The 13,645-nt window shown below is 40.2% G+C and overlaps 1 protein-coding gene across 1 annotated transcript in view; it reads right to left on the bottom strand.

The window, feature by feature from the left end:
- Kcnh8 (potassium voltage-gated channel subfamily H member 8) overlaps window positions 1–13,212 on the bottom strand; it is a 458,944-nt gene extending 445,732 nt beyond the window's left edge. Inside the window, exon 1 of the mRNA XM_075978951.1 lies at window positions 13,137–13,212. Within this exon, the coding sequence (XP_075835066.1) occupies window positions 13,137–13,212 (76 nt within the window). The remainder of the gene's footprint in view (window positions 1–13,136) is intronic.
- Between the last annotated feature and the right edge of the window lie 433 nt (window positions 13,213–13,645).

The following is a 13,645-nucleotide window of genomic DNA, read 5'->3' as shown; positions in this document are numbered from 1 at the left end:
ACCTCTTCAGTATAGTGCTTGAAGTTCTAGCAATAGCAATAAAACAACATCAGGGGATCAAAGGGATTCGAATTGGAAAGGAAGAAGTTAAACATTCATTATTTGCAGACGATACGATAGTGTACATGAGCGACCCCAAAAACTCTACCAAAGAACTCCTACAGCTGATAAACACCTTTAGTAGCGTGGCAGGATACAAGATCGATTCCAAAAAATCAGTTGCCCTCCTATACACAAAGGATAAGGAAGCAGAGAGGGTAATCAAAGAAGCATCACCTTTCATGATAGCCACAAATAGCATAAAATATCTTGGAGTAACTCTAAACAAGGATGTGAAGGATCTATTTGACAAGAACTTTAAGTCCTTGAAGAAAGAAATTGAGGAGGATACCAGAAAATGAAAGGATCTCCCTTGCTCTTGGACTGGGAGGATCAACATAGTAAAAATGGCAATTCTACCAAGGGCAATTTATAGATTCAATGCAATCCCTATTAAAATCCCATCGAAATTATTCACAAATCTTGAGAGGACATTAATCAACTTTATATGGAAAAACAAAAAACCCAGGATATCCAAAACAATCTTATACAATAAAGGATCTTCTGGAGGCATTACCATCCCTGACTTCAAACTCTATTACAGAGCTTCAGTATTGAAAACAGCTTGGTATTGGCATAAAAACAGAGAAGTCGATCAATGGAATAGAGTAGAAGACCCAAATTTTATCTCACAAAACAATGAACACCTGATTTTTGACAAAGGAGCTAAAAGTATTCAATGGAAGAAAGATAGCATCTTCACCAAATGGTGCTGGCAGAACTGGTTGTCAACCTGTAGAAGAATGAAAATAGATCCATATATATCGACATGCACAAAAATCAAGTCCGAATGGATTAAGGACCTCAATATCAGGCTGAACACACTGAACCTGATAGAAAAGAAAATGGGAAGTACTCTACAACATATGGGCACAGGAGACCACTTCCTATGCATATCCCCAGCAGCACAGACATTAAGGACAACATTGAATAAATGGGACCTCCTGAGACTTAGAAGCTTCTGTAAAGCAAAGGACACTGACACCAAGACAAAAAGGTCATCCACTGACTGGGAGAAGATCTTCACCAACCCTGCAACAGACAAAGGTCTAATTTCCAAAATATATAAAGAACTCAAGAAACTAGACTTTAAAATGCTAGTTAACCCAATTAGAAAATGGGGCACTGAACTGAACAGAGAATTCTCAACAGAAGAAATTCAAATGGCCAAAAGACACTTAAGGTCATGCTCATCCTCCTTGGTGATCAGGGAAATGCAAATTAAAACAACATTGAGATACCATCTTATACCTGTCAGAATGGCTAAAATTAAAAACACCAATGAATGCTTTTGCTGGAGAGGTTGTGGATTAAGGGGCACACTCATCCATTGCTGGTGGGAATGCAAACTTGTGTAATCACTTTGGAAATCAGTGTGGCAATTTCTCAGGAAATTTGGGATCAACCTACCCCAAGATCCAGTAATACCACTCTTGGGAATGTACCCAAGAGATGCCCTATCATATGATAAAAGCATTTGTTCAACTATGTTCATAGCAGCATTATTTGTAATAGCCAGAACCTGGAAACAGCCTAGATGCCCTTCAATGGAAGAATGGATGAAGAAAGTGTGGAATATATACATATTAGAGTACTACTCAGCAGTAAAAAACAATGACTTCTCGAATTTTGCATACAAATGGATGGAAATAGAAAACACTATTCTGAGTGAGGTATCCCAGTCCCAAAAATATGAACATGAGATGTTCTCACTCATAATTGGTTTCTAGCCAGAAATAAAGGACATTGAGCATATAATTTGTGATCCTAGAAAAGCTAGGTAGGGGGGTGAACCCAAAGAAAAACATATAGTCATCCGCCTGGATATGGGAAGTAGACAAGATTGCAGGGCAAAACCTGGGAATTTGGGGGTGAGGTGGCATGGGGCTAAGGGGAAATGGGGTGAGAAACGTGAGAAGGGGAGAATGGGGGAGCTTGGGGGAATGGAATGGTTGGGATAAAGGAAGAGTGGACACGGGAGCAGAGAAATATATAGCCTAATTAAGGGAGCCATCTTAGGGTTGGCAGGAGACTGGACTCTAGAGGGGCTTGCAGGTGTCCAGGGAGATGTCCCCAGCTAGTACCTTGAGCAACTGAGGAGAGGGAACCTGAAATGACCCTATCCTATAGCCATATTGATGAATATCTTGCATATCACCTTAGAACCTTCATCTGGCGATGGATCGAGATAGAGACAGAGACCCAATTTGGAGCACCGGACTGAGCCCTTAAGATCCAAATGAGGAGCAGAAAGAGGGAAAATATGAGCAAGGAAGTCAGGTCCACGAGGGGTGTACCCACCCACTGTGACAGTGAAACTGATCTATTGGGAGCTCACCAAGGCCAGCGGGACTGGGACTGAATAAGCATGGGATGAAACCAGACTTTCTGAACGTGGCAGACAATGAATGCTGATGAGAAGCCAAGGTCAATGGCACTAGGTCTCGATCCTAATACATGAACTGGCTTTGTGGGAGCCTAACCTGTTTGAATGCTCACCTTCCTGGTCCTGGATAGAAGTGGGAGGACCTTGGACTTCCTGCAGGGCAGGGAGTCTGGACTGCTCTTCATTCTCGAGAGGGAGGGGGAATGGAATGGGGAAGACGGGGAGAGGGGGAAGGGAGTGGGGGGAGGGGGCGATGTGTGCAAGGAGGGGGAGGGAAATGGGAATTTTTTTTGCAACAACTAAAAAAAATAAATAAACAAAACAAAACAAAAAAAAAGAAAAGAAAATGTGATCCATTTATACAACATAGTACTACTTAACTGCTAAAAAAATAACTTCATAAAATTTGCAAGCAAATGAAATGGAGCTAGAAAAAAAAAAACCATCCTGACTGAGTTAGGTAATACAAACCCAGAAAGGAAAACATGGTATGTACTCACTTATAAGTGAGCATTAGCTGTAAAGTGAAGGGTTATAATACTATAATCCACAGACAGAGAGAGGCTAAGTAACAAGGACGGTTCAATCTCCCAGGGCAGGGGACATAAAGAGATATTGTGGTGGGAACAGAAGGGACCAGGTGGGTGGGTGGGAGATAATAGATGAAGAGAGTACTGGGAGAGACAAATGGAATTGATGGGAATTTAAGGGATGAGCTAGAAACCTCATGCCATGGAAACTTCCAGGAATCTACGAGGGAGACCCTATCTATGATTTCTAATAAGGGAGGATATAGAGCCTGCTCCGGCCATTTCCTGTAGCAGGATTTTCAGTGGAGGGTTTGGAAAACCAATGCAGCCTTTCGAACTAACATATAACATGCCTATAAGATGTGCTGTGTGGTAAAGGTGGCACAGATTGGGGGAGTGACCAACCAATGACTGGTCCAGTTTGAGACCCATGACACAAGGGTCAAGAACCAAACAGGGATTGTGTAACAGATATCCTGAATATCAGATATTTTCATTACAATTCATAAAAATAGCAAAATTACAGTTATTAATTAGCAACAAAAGCAATTTTATTGCTGGGGGTCACAATAATATGAGGAAGTATATTAAAGGTTCTCAGCATTAGGAAGGTTGTGAACCAATGCAACAGAGTGAATCAGTCTTGCCCAGCTCATATTGCTATGGAGAACAAACAAAAAAGACACAGCAGGGAATATTCAGGATTATTATACACATGAGCTGCAATATCTGAAAGATGGAGGTGCCAGATACCCCTCTGGCCACTTGCCACTAACACAGTGGCCCCACTGCTGGTGTTCCTTCTGCAGACACACAACCTTAGGGAACTGGGTCTGTGATCAGTGCTCTTGCTACCCTGTGCCAACTTGCCTTGATGACTTGAAGGGTATCATTTTGCAACCCAGGCTGATGTGGAATGTTATTATAAAATAAACAAATGTGGGTGAAAACCCAAAGTGTAGCACTGGATTCAAATTTCAATTCTTTTTTAAGAATTTGTGTGTGTAAGTGTGTGTGTTTGTGTGTGTGTGTATTTGTGTGTGCATGCATGAATGTATGTGTGCATGCATGCATACACACATCCATATAAAAGTCAAAAGACAAATTCACATGGGAGGGATGTGAATTCCATGGTACCAAGAAAATGTTTGGTATTTTACAATGTAAGAATTCAATTACAGCCAGATAGTGGTGGCACATACCTTTAATACCAGCACCCAGAAGGCAGAGACAGGCAGATCTCTGTGAGTTCAAGACTGGACTTCTCTACAGAGTGAGTTCCAGGACAGACATAGCTAAAGAGAGAAATCCTTTAAAAAAAAGGGGGGGGGGAGGGTAGGAAGGGACAGATGGACAGATGGAAGGAGGAAGGGAAAAAAGGAAGGAAGATCCAGTAACACAAAGAAACAATATTTAAGAGAAATTTTATGTAAATGCTAAATAGTTAGTAGCTTCACATATGCCATCTTATATGGAAGAGGACAACTTCTTGATGGAGATGCTAGCATTGCACACACAGACGTGAGCACCAGGTCTTATCTAATCGACTCCCTAAAACTGAGAAGCATGGGCTTGTCAAAAGTAGTTTTGGGAGCATTGTTTCCAGAGAATGGAGGTGGTTTTTAACCCAAGGAGCTGTATCTTACCCAAGTGAGTCTAAGTTACAACACGGAAGCTCTGTCTTAAGGACCTTAACTCCCTTCCACCAGTCACAGACTCACAACAGAAATATTTACTTATGTGTTAAAGTTTAAAGTACAACTAACTTTATCTTCTTTCCAAGGAAAGAATAACCCTCGTTACAAATTTGAGAAGAGTCCACTGGTGAAGCTGGGTCCTCAGCATGTTGACAACAGCTGAGACTCCTACATAGACCCTTCTCTCTAGAAAATCAAATAAATGGGCAAGACAGTTAATGCTCTGGTCTCCAGTTCCTTTAGTTCAATAGCTGAAACAGGAAGCTGATTTGCACTGACAAGGACAACAAAAATGTCTGTCCAGAAGACCTACTAGAACAAAAGAAACTCTGGAGGAACAAAACCAAGAGTGCTTTGGATTACACACATTTGAGACCAAGAGAACCAAGCCTGCCCATTTCATCCTTAAACTCACTGTGGAGAAAAGTGAGATGGCTTTTGCTAAGAATGTCCTCTGGACACAGGAGAGTTGATTTTCTCCTCATAAAAGAAAACTGAAAATAGGTAGAAATTTTCCCTTTATAAGACTCTTACAAGGTATAAATACTAATGATGTCACTATAAAGTTATGAGAGTAAGAATATTTTCATTGGGAGATTGACTTCATAATAAAAAAAATCACAAGGATATACTAAAGTCATCAGCAAATTCTAAGCATCCAATCTCAAAGAAAATGGATTTCTTTTAATGGACATTCAATTTTCTTTGATGAACAAAGCTGCTGTCAACAATGAATGCGTTTTTACGTCCAAATGTGAGTCAGTCTTAAATACAATTTAAAGCAGTTTTTCAGTGACAAGTAACTAAAGCATAACCTGTAGAAGGAAGGGAAATGGGATATGACTGAGGAATGGCTAAAATTGAAGAATCAATCTTTTCCTGGAAAAGGTAGAATCTAAAAATGACAGCACAGAGCCCCCAGTGTTTACATGTGCTGCACACAGATATTGTACTAGGGTGACACTACAGACAGGTAACAGGCTCGTGAAATGTGGTAGAATTCTAAGCTTGCATTTTGTCAGCATTAACTGAAAAGGGAGTTGATTTCTAGGCCTTGGGTTGTGGTCAGAGTAGACAGATAGGAACCTGCTTAACATCCATGTAGACACACAATAAGCAAGCTTATTTTGGACCTACCCTACAGGATCATTTCATAACTAATGTAATCAAAGAAGGCTAGGTATAAGAAGGCTAGTTAACTATTGAAGACAAATAAAAATGTTTAAATTCTGATTTTGGCTTTCAAGGAACTTCAAATTCTTTCACTTAATTGGTAGGTATAGAACTGTGTTGCAAATCCAAGAAGTGGGATAAGTTTTGGGCTTCCCAGAGTTCATAGGTGGATGCTGAAAACTATGAAAGCCTAGAAGAGCTGATTAGAGAGATGAGCAGGTGATTTTAAAGGAGAAGAAGGCCCTTGAGTGCTCTGGGAGCCTCTCAGAGGCAACTTTTAAGATGGGGTTTGATGTTTACAGAGCATCTCTTGTTATAAGCCAAGGTCTGAGTGAGCAGAGTGCTCTGGGGTAAGCCTGTTGGGAACCTGGGGAGGTGTGATTTGAATGGTGATACAGCATCATCTCCAACTCTAGAAATACTGAGATCTTTGGGTATCACACAAGAGGTAGTAGTAAGCTAATGGACAGCCATAAGCAAGTGCTGCCAAATAAATGATCATCTTACACCTAATAGAAGTCACTTTGGGTATAAGGAAAACTGACAAGACAGAAGTGGGAGAAGACACTGCTGGCCATGGAGTCTAGTTAGGGTGAGTTCGCGATTGTGAAGATGAGAAAGGAAATCAATGCATGAGCAATGAGGAGTGACAGGACATGAGGGGCCAAATTGTGGCATTTCAGTAGCAAAGTATAAAAGAACTGTAAACCAATTACATATGTGGGCAGTGAAGGCTAACTTAACTCTCTAAACCAGAGTTGGGAGGATGGTATTTCTAAATAGGGCCAGAATACAAAACAAGATAAATGTTTGGTGAGCTAGAAAAAATTATTAGTTTGTCTGAGAATAAGTGAATTTTGAAGGGCTTAAAGGATACAGATAGCTGCATTAACAGCCACAGAAGAATTCAAGCTCTCTCTACCACAGAATTTACAAGCTCAGAACTATATATGAGTGTTGAAATTACTGAAAAAACTCTTTAGCTGTTTCAGTTGCTAAATTTGAACAATGCCATAGGCAAAACTGGCCTTACCTATTTTGTTTCTAGGCTCTACTAGACTAAAATGGAAGTTGTCAGCTAATGCACACTGAGGGTGAATGGCACCATGTGAGGAAGTTGTGACGCTGTGCCTTTTAACTGTAGACTTTGTCCAGCAGGATCCGGGAGCTGAATGCCAGCACACTTGCCATCAGAGTTACCAGGACCTTTTTCCTTCACCATAGGCAAAATTCTATAGTAGAACACAGGAGTGAACTACACTGGAGAATAGTCAGGTCTGCAACCAGAAATCAACATTTCTTTCTCCTAACATTAAGTTAATTCCCTGGGAGGAGAACTCAGGCATTTCCTTCAGAAAATGAACATAGGAGTCTGTGGGCCCATAGCCAGGCAGAGAGGTATTCTTAGGTTCTAACAGGGAATCCTGGAATTAAAGATGTTCCACAACTGATTTATCTGGTTTTCATCATCCAGCCTCTATATTGCTCCCTCTTATTCTTGATGGTTGTATGTATTTTCCCTGAAAACCTATATAAACATCAGAGGCACATGTTTCAGAAATTGGAAAAATCAAGAGAACATCTTTGGCTGTTTGGATGCATAAGCATTTCTATTTGGGTCTCTTAGCCTGTTCTGACCTAAATTATAACAATTCGTGTATATGTCTTTTTGTGGCCTTTAAGAAAAGACAAGCTTGATTTATCCTAGTGCTTTGCTTATAGATAATGTCCATTAAGCATCATTAGAAAGGCGAGGCAAGGGATGAGGTACTCCTTTGTCCATGGAGAATATGCTCTTCTCAGAAGTATGTCAAGTCTAGGATATCTCAGAAACAGGCAACCTCTGACCTCCTCCACACTCAGGGACAGGCCTTTTGTTCTCTGCTAAGCTCATTGACAAGGTGTCCCTGCCTGTAGCTGTTGGCCTGAAGGTGAAGCCAAATACAAAACCTAAAAGAAGTGTGAGCATAATGCTACTCTTGACCTATTATATATATAATTGTTTTAATATATATATATATATATAATTGTTATAATGTTTAAAAATAAAATTTCTATACAACTTTTCAATTATTTAAATAAAAGAAATCCATATCTGGTAAAGACTACGTCTAGTTCTTGTAATTCAAATACTTTGTTCATTGCAGCAAATGTTATGGAATTATCTAAAACTTTTTTTAAATGTAAAGAAACCATGGACAAAGTAAAGAGCATGAATACAGTCTCTTGCCCTTCCTCCCCCCCCCCCATCCCACTCCCTTTCTTCCTCCACCTCTCTGACAAAGTAAACAAAGTTTACATTTAAAAACATAATTCAGTTTAACACAAAGACCCTCAAAGCAAGAGTGCACCCCATGGAGCCTCTTGAATATGAAACAGAGAGGTGAGAGGAAGAGAAAAGAAAGAACCTTCCACAGAGTTAGCACAGAAACAAGCTCAGTTAGAATTTTAACTAACGTGGTATGCAGACTGGCCATGGGTGCCTCTCCTCACACATGCCTCATTCTTGCTTCCACATTCAGCAGAGGCTCAAGTAGTTACCTCCAGCTCTACAGGGGTTCGGGACATCCTCCCTTTGCCAAGGAGACTCGAGATTCATTTTCAGAAATGCATCCCCATCTCCCACATTGCATCTACATGAGAGGAGAAGAACAATTTACACCAGCATGTCCTAGGGGACTTCATTTATACGCCATCACAAGATGTGAGAGAAAACTCCCCCATAAGTTAGACCTTATGTTTCTAAAGGTATCAGATGTAAAGTCAGCATGGCATCCTGCATACTGAATTAGCAGAATGTGCACAAAACCCTGCTTTGTGAGCTAGCAGGTGTGAGGCTCAGTAGGCTAGTACAATGGTGAAGAGACACCAGCTGTGGTGGGAAGAATTCCCATATGGATCATGAGAGGCTGACCTATACATACACACCCCATGAAAGTTCTTCCCCGGAAAGTGGAGGAACAAATGAATATGCAGATGAGGCGGGGTTAAGGATGTAATTAGGATGATCAGTAAGTAAGCTGGTCTTGAGATCATCAGAAAGGAGATTATCTTGAATGGTCCTGATTTAAGAGACCTTCTAAAGAGACCCTCTTGCTGATCTCAAAAAAGTAACTGTCCTCTTGTGAGGCCATGTGTGGGAGAGGCTGTGGTGCTATAGAGCAGAGCTGGCTTTACCTGTTAGGAGAGTGCCTGCCTGGCAGCTGACAAGGAAAACAGTGCCTCATTTATAAAGGTGCAAGTCTATCAACCACTGCTTTAGACTGGAAGGGGACTTCAGGTCTCAGATGAGACCACAGGTCCAGATGACAACTTGTTTATGACCTTGTGGGCTTCCCAGAAGAAAACTCAGCTGATCCATGCTCAGACAGCCAACTAAAAAGGGGAGATGAGAAACCTCTATGTTGTAATGAATTTTACACAGAAATAGAACACTAATTAATATAGGACACTTGGTTCCTAAGCACAGATACCAGGAATACAAGAGTTCATATCAACAACAGGTAAAAAACAAAGCAAGAGCACAAATCTTTGTGACCTTCAAGAAGCAGAGTTCCAGGGATGTTTCCCTCACACAAGCTTTACGAATAGGCTCATACATAATAAAGTACATTGCTTTATATCAGCCTTCAATGACATTCTCCATACGACAACTCAGCAAAGCCTTAAGAAGTGTGCTGGCTTCTGCCCTAACTTATTGTGCCCTTTGCTCAGGACTGGGTGTACTATGTTTCTCTCTATACTTGTGACATGAAGAAAATAAAAGAGTAACAATAGCAAAACCTACATTGAAAATTAAAGAAAGAATTTCAACTTTAGTAAATTTATTTAGATCTTTTGAACAGGCTATATAAGAATTCATAAAATATATATGAATGTTAATGAGTACTACCTGTTTTGCAGACTTTAGAAACCATATTATTGATTGGGTACATCAGGTTACAATTTGTCTTAAAAACCACAAAGGGAAAGAAGCATTCTGTCCAAATTGTGATAAGATTTGAAAAAACGTAGGCTATTGCACCATAATGTTTGAAATGGACACATCTTTTACCTTCCAAAAAAGAAAGCAAAGTTTTCATCAAATGGTACTTAGTGACAAATATTCATACTTAAAAGCTAGATTGTTTTCTAAATACATTCTAAATGTTTAGTCATTATACTTTCCCTTTAGCATTTAAGATAATATTAGCATATTTAACACCAATATGGATTTAGAAAAGTTAAAATGCACTAAATAAATAAATAATAAAAGCATCTATGCAAGGAAGAGCTATATGCTGGGTATGATGATAGTCATATGTGGTTTAAGTGAGAACTGCTAGTACATGTAATGACCAAATAAGTTCATTGCAATTATTTTTTCTTCACAAATGGGTTGTATGGACTCAACAACTGAAGGGATCTTTGTTCTCTGACTCTTTACACTCCAGTTAAATAAACTAGAAGATGTTTCAATATGTGTGTTTTAATTTTATATAAGCAATATTTGTTTTCCAAAAATATTTATAAATTCCATATCTGAAAATTAAAGAAAAGAAGATTTGCTTGTTCAGTTAAGTAGATCATCATTGGGTGATGAAAAACTACGTTCTCTGTTGCCCTTTCATACTATAAATTTATAGGATCATGCTATAGACTTTTGGATGGGAATACTTTTTCTCCCACTGGGGAGACTTTTATATAATGCCCTGAATTCTTATAACACTTTTAATTTTGAGAGTAAATCAGTAAGTGTAATAAAAATCTGTATATTGTTTAGGTTAAATAGGGAAATTTTGCCAGGATGTTATTTCTCTTTATTTTTATTAAAATTGTTTAAAATAAGACTAAAGCCCACCTGACGATGGCTATAAAACATAGTCCAGAAATAAAGTGGAGATGAACAGATTGAACTCAGTGTACATGGAATAAAGTAGCAATACAAATAATTCAGCAGTTTTTAATTGCTACGGTGGCACTTGTAATATTTTAAAACTTGCATATGCTCTTGTCTTTCAAAAGAAAATAAATTACTTTTATGAATGCATCAAGAGAAAAGAGAATGCTCATATGAGAAATTTGATGGTGGCGCATGCCTTTAATCCCAGCACTCAGGAGGCAGAGGTAGGCGGATCTCTGTGAGTTCGAGACCAGCCTGGTCTACAGAGCTAGTTCCAGGACAGGCTCCAAAGCCACAGAGAAACCCTGTCTCGAAAAACCAAAAAAAAAAAAAAAAAAAAAGAGAAATTTTCAAGATTAGCACCATTTCTTAATATTGTGTCACCAAAAAAACATGCCATAATAAGAAGAACTAAGCAGTTAGCTGGAAAGGTGATATCCTCACAATTCTAGATTTAGTAAATTCTGTGACTGAGAATTTACTTAAATTTTAGGTTAGTCAAGTCATCCTGCAATAAAAAAATAAATGAAAAATAATCTCTTTTTTTTTGTAATGGAGTTTCTAAAAAACAGAGGTATTCATTAAATGTTGTAAAAAAAAACATCTTGCCACTGCCAATCAATCTCTCCGTTACTCACTGCTTGAGAATACTGTGATTTCATGCACTCTGGCTCCCTCCAAGAATCCTCAAGATCCTGGGAACACACATCAGGCAATTCACCAAATAGCTTTAGATATTTTTTAATTGTGCCAAAGATTGACATATGATGAGCTTCTTGAATGAGGGTTTAAATTTTTGTCTGCTTTAAAATGCTCTATTATTTAACAAGAATGTGTAGAATTCATACACACACAGATACATCTCCCCACATGTGCTAGCTGCTCATCATGAGAGTCAGAAAGAGACACTATCCACACTCTACAGCCTCTTTGATTAGCAACTGATTCCCAGGGTCCTGCTGGGATGATTTGGTATGCATTGCACTCCATTCAACTTTAAATGACAATGACAAAAGCAAATCACCATTTCTAATCACCTCACCTTCAAAACATGCACTCAGGACCAATGTTTAGAGCATCTTGGTTTGGAATATTCAACTTAAGAACTGTCATCTGCTCAGAGCTGCTCTTCAGGGATTCTGGTTAGAGCTGGTAGAGACAGCAGTGCTGATTTTTGGTAGTGGTGGCACTGGCCAAAAACTTGAATTTGGCCTCAAATAATTTTTATTATTGTCACCTACTAAAAAACTAATACTTAGTAGCAGGGCTCAATTCAAACATACTTTCTAACGTCAAGTAATATGAAAAGGGAAAGAATGGGTAACTCTAAAGGTTATTTTTAAAGAACGCTACAAAAAAGTGAGCAAATAGTCACATTAGCCTTGATTAAGCCGAATTTGAAAAACAAAACCCAAACAAAATAAAAAGGTATTTCACCTTTCTATCATGTAAAACCTGTTAAATTGTGGGTCCCACCCTAGAAGAGTTCTTGTATGGAAGTGGAAGTGGATGTTATTTCACACAGGCTTCGGGGATGAGTCCGTATGAATGTTCCATAGCAGGCAGGAAAGGGGACAAGAGCTAACAGACGCTGCCTACAATAAAGATAAGAGTATTCTGCTGGAACCTAGAGACAGCATTAGTTAGGGACAGAAATCTGAGGGAGGACCTGACCGTGGTCCTGAAAGATCACCGCCTATTTCCAGAAAGACACAGCACACAGCATGAACATTTCCTTTTCCACTCCAACCAAAGAAGTCAGATATTCAATACTATTTATCTTCACAAAACTCTGAAACTTCCTCTGTGGTTGAGTCAGCCTTTATAATATCCAACTCCTCCTTCTTCAATAGAATTTCCTCGAGTGTCGTGGAAATTTTAGATTTAAGAGGCGAGATTTTGACAAACTCCCAAAACTCAGAGCCTCCGGACAGCTCACACCTGACCTGGAGAATTACTCAGGATTTCTTAAACTCAAATGGGAAGTCATAGGAGTCTGGAAAACCTCCGAACTCTAATCCGGGCAGCCTTGGAACTCCAGAAAAAAATTAAGTACACAACATCTCCCCCTGTACCAAGCTTCTCAAGGCACCACACAAGTCCCCCCGCGAACCCCTTGTCGATCATTTTCAGACCTGTGTTCCAAACCTAGGAAACCAGGGGAACCATCTACAATATCAAGTGCTTTTATGATTTGTGTTGTGTGGGGAGAGGGGTCTTGCTTTATCTTGTTTCATTTCCTCCTCTGTAAGATACTCTGGCAAGAAAGAAGGCAAATTATTGTTCGGATGGAATCAGAGAAGCGGGAGCAAAAGTCCAAGAGAAAAACCATCCTAGGGAAAGGTGCAAGTCCGGCAAGCCCTACTTACGTGTTCCGTCGAAACGGGTGGCGATGGTGTCCAGGAAGGTGTTCTGAGGAGCCAGCAATCCTTTCATAACAGGCATTTTTCCAGCTCTAAATAAAATTCCCCATCAAAGTTTGTCCAGAAGGATGGCTCTGAAGGAAAGTACCAAGCCGGGAGAAGTCACCGGGAGCGTGATGACGGCAGGGGCGGGGGGCCAGGCGTGCAGGGGATGGGGCCGGGCAAGGAAGAGGGGAGGATAGCAGCAGCTACTCCCCAGCCGCGGAGCAGTGGCCAGAGCAGCCCGTGATCAGCACTCTGAATCTGCCTCCTTCCAGACTTGGTCCCTTCCTTCTCCTGCAGCGAAACCCCCAGACACCCCCAGGGTCTCTCCGTAGACCCTGAAAAAGCACACGGTGGCCCGGGGCACCGCGCCCTGACCTGAGCTCTAGGGTCGTGGAGGAAGGCGCCCCACCTGGGGAAACTGCGGCGATGAACCTCAAGTACCCCAGGGACGCTGAGAAAGGGAGAAATGC

This window comes from Microtus pennsylvanicus, chromosome 7 (assembly GCF_037038515.1).
Source record: "Microtus pennsylvanicus isolate mMicPen1 chromosome 7, mMicPen1.hap1, whole genome shotgun sequence".
Taxonomy (NCBI): Eukaryota; Metazoa; Chordata; class Mammalia; order Rodentia; family Cricetidae; genus Microtus; species Microtus pennsylvanicus.
The sequence above is the reverse complement of the archived record's forward strand: the minus strand, read 5'-3'. Positions and strand labels throughout refer to the sequence as shown.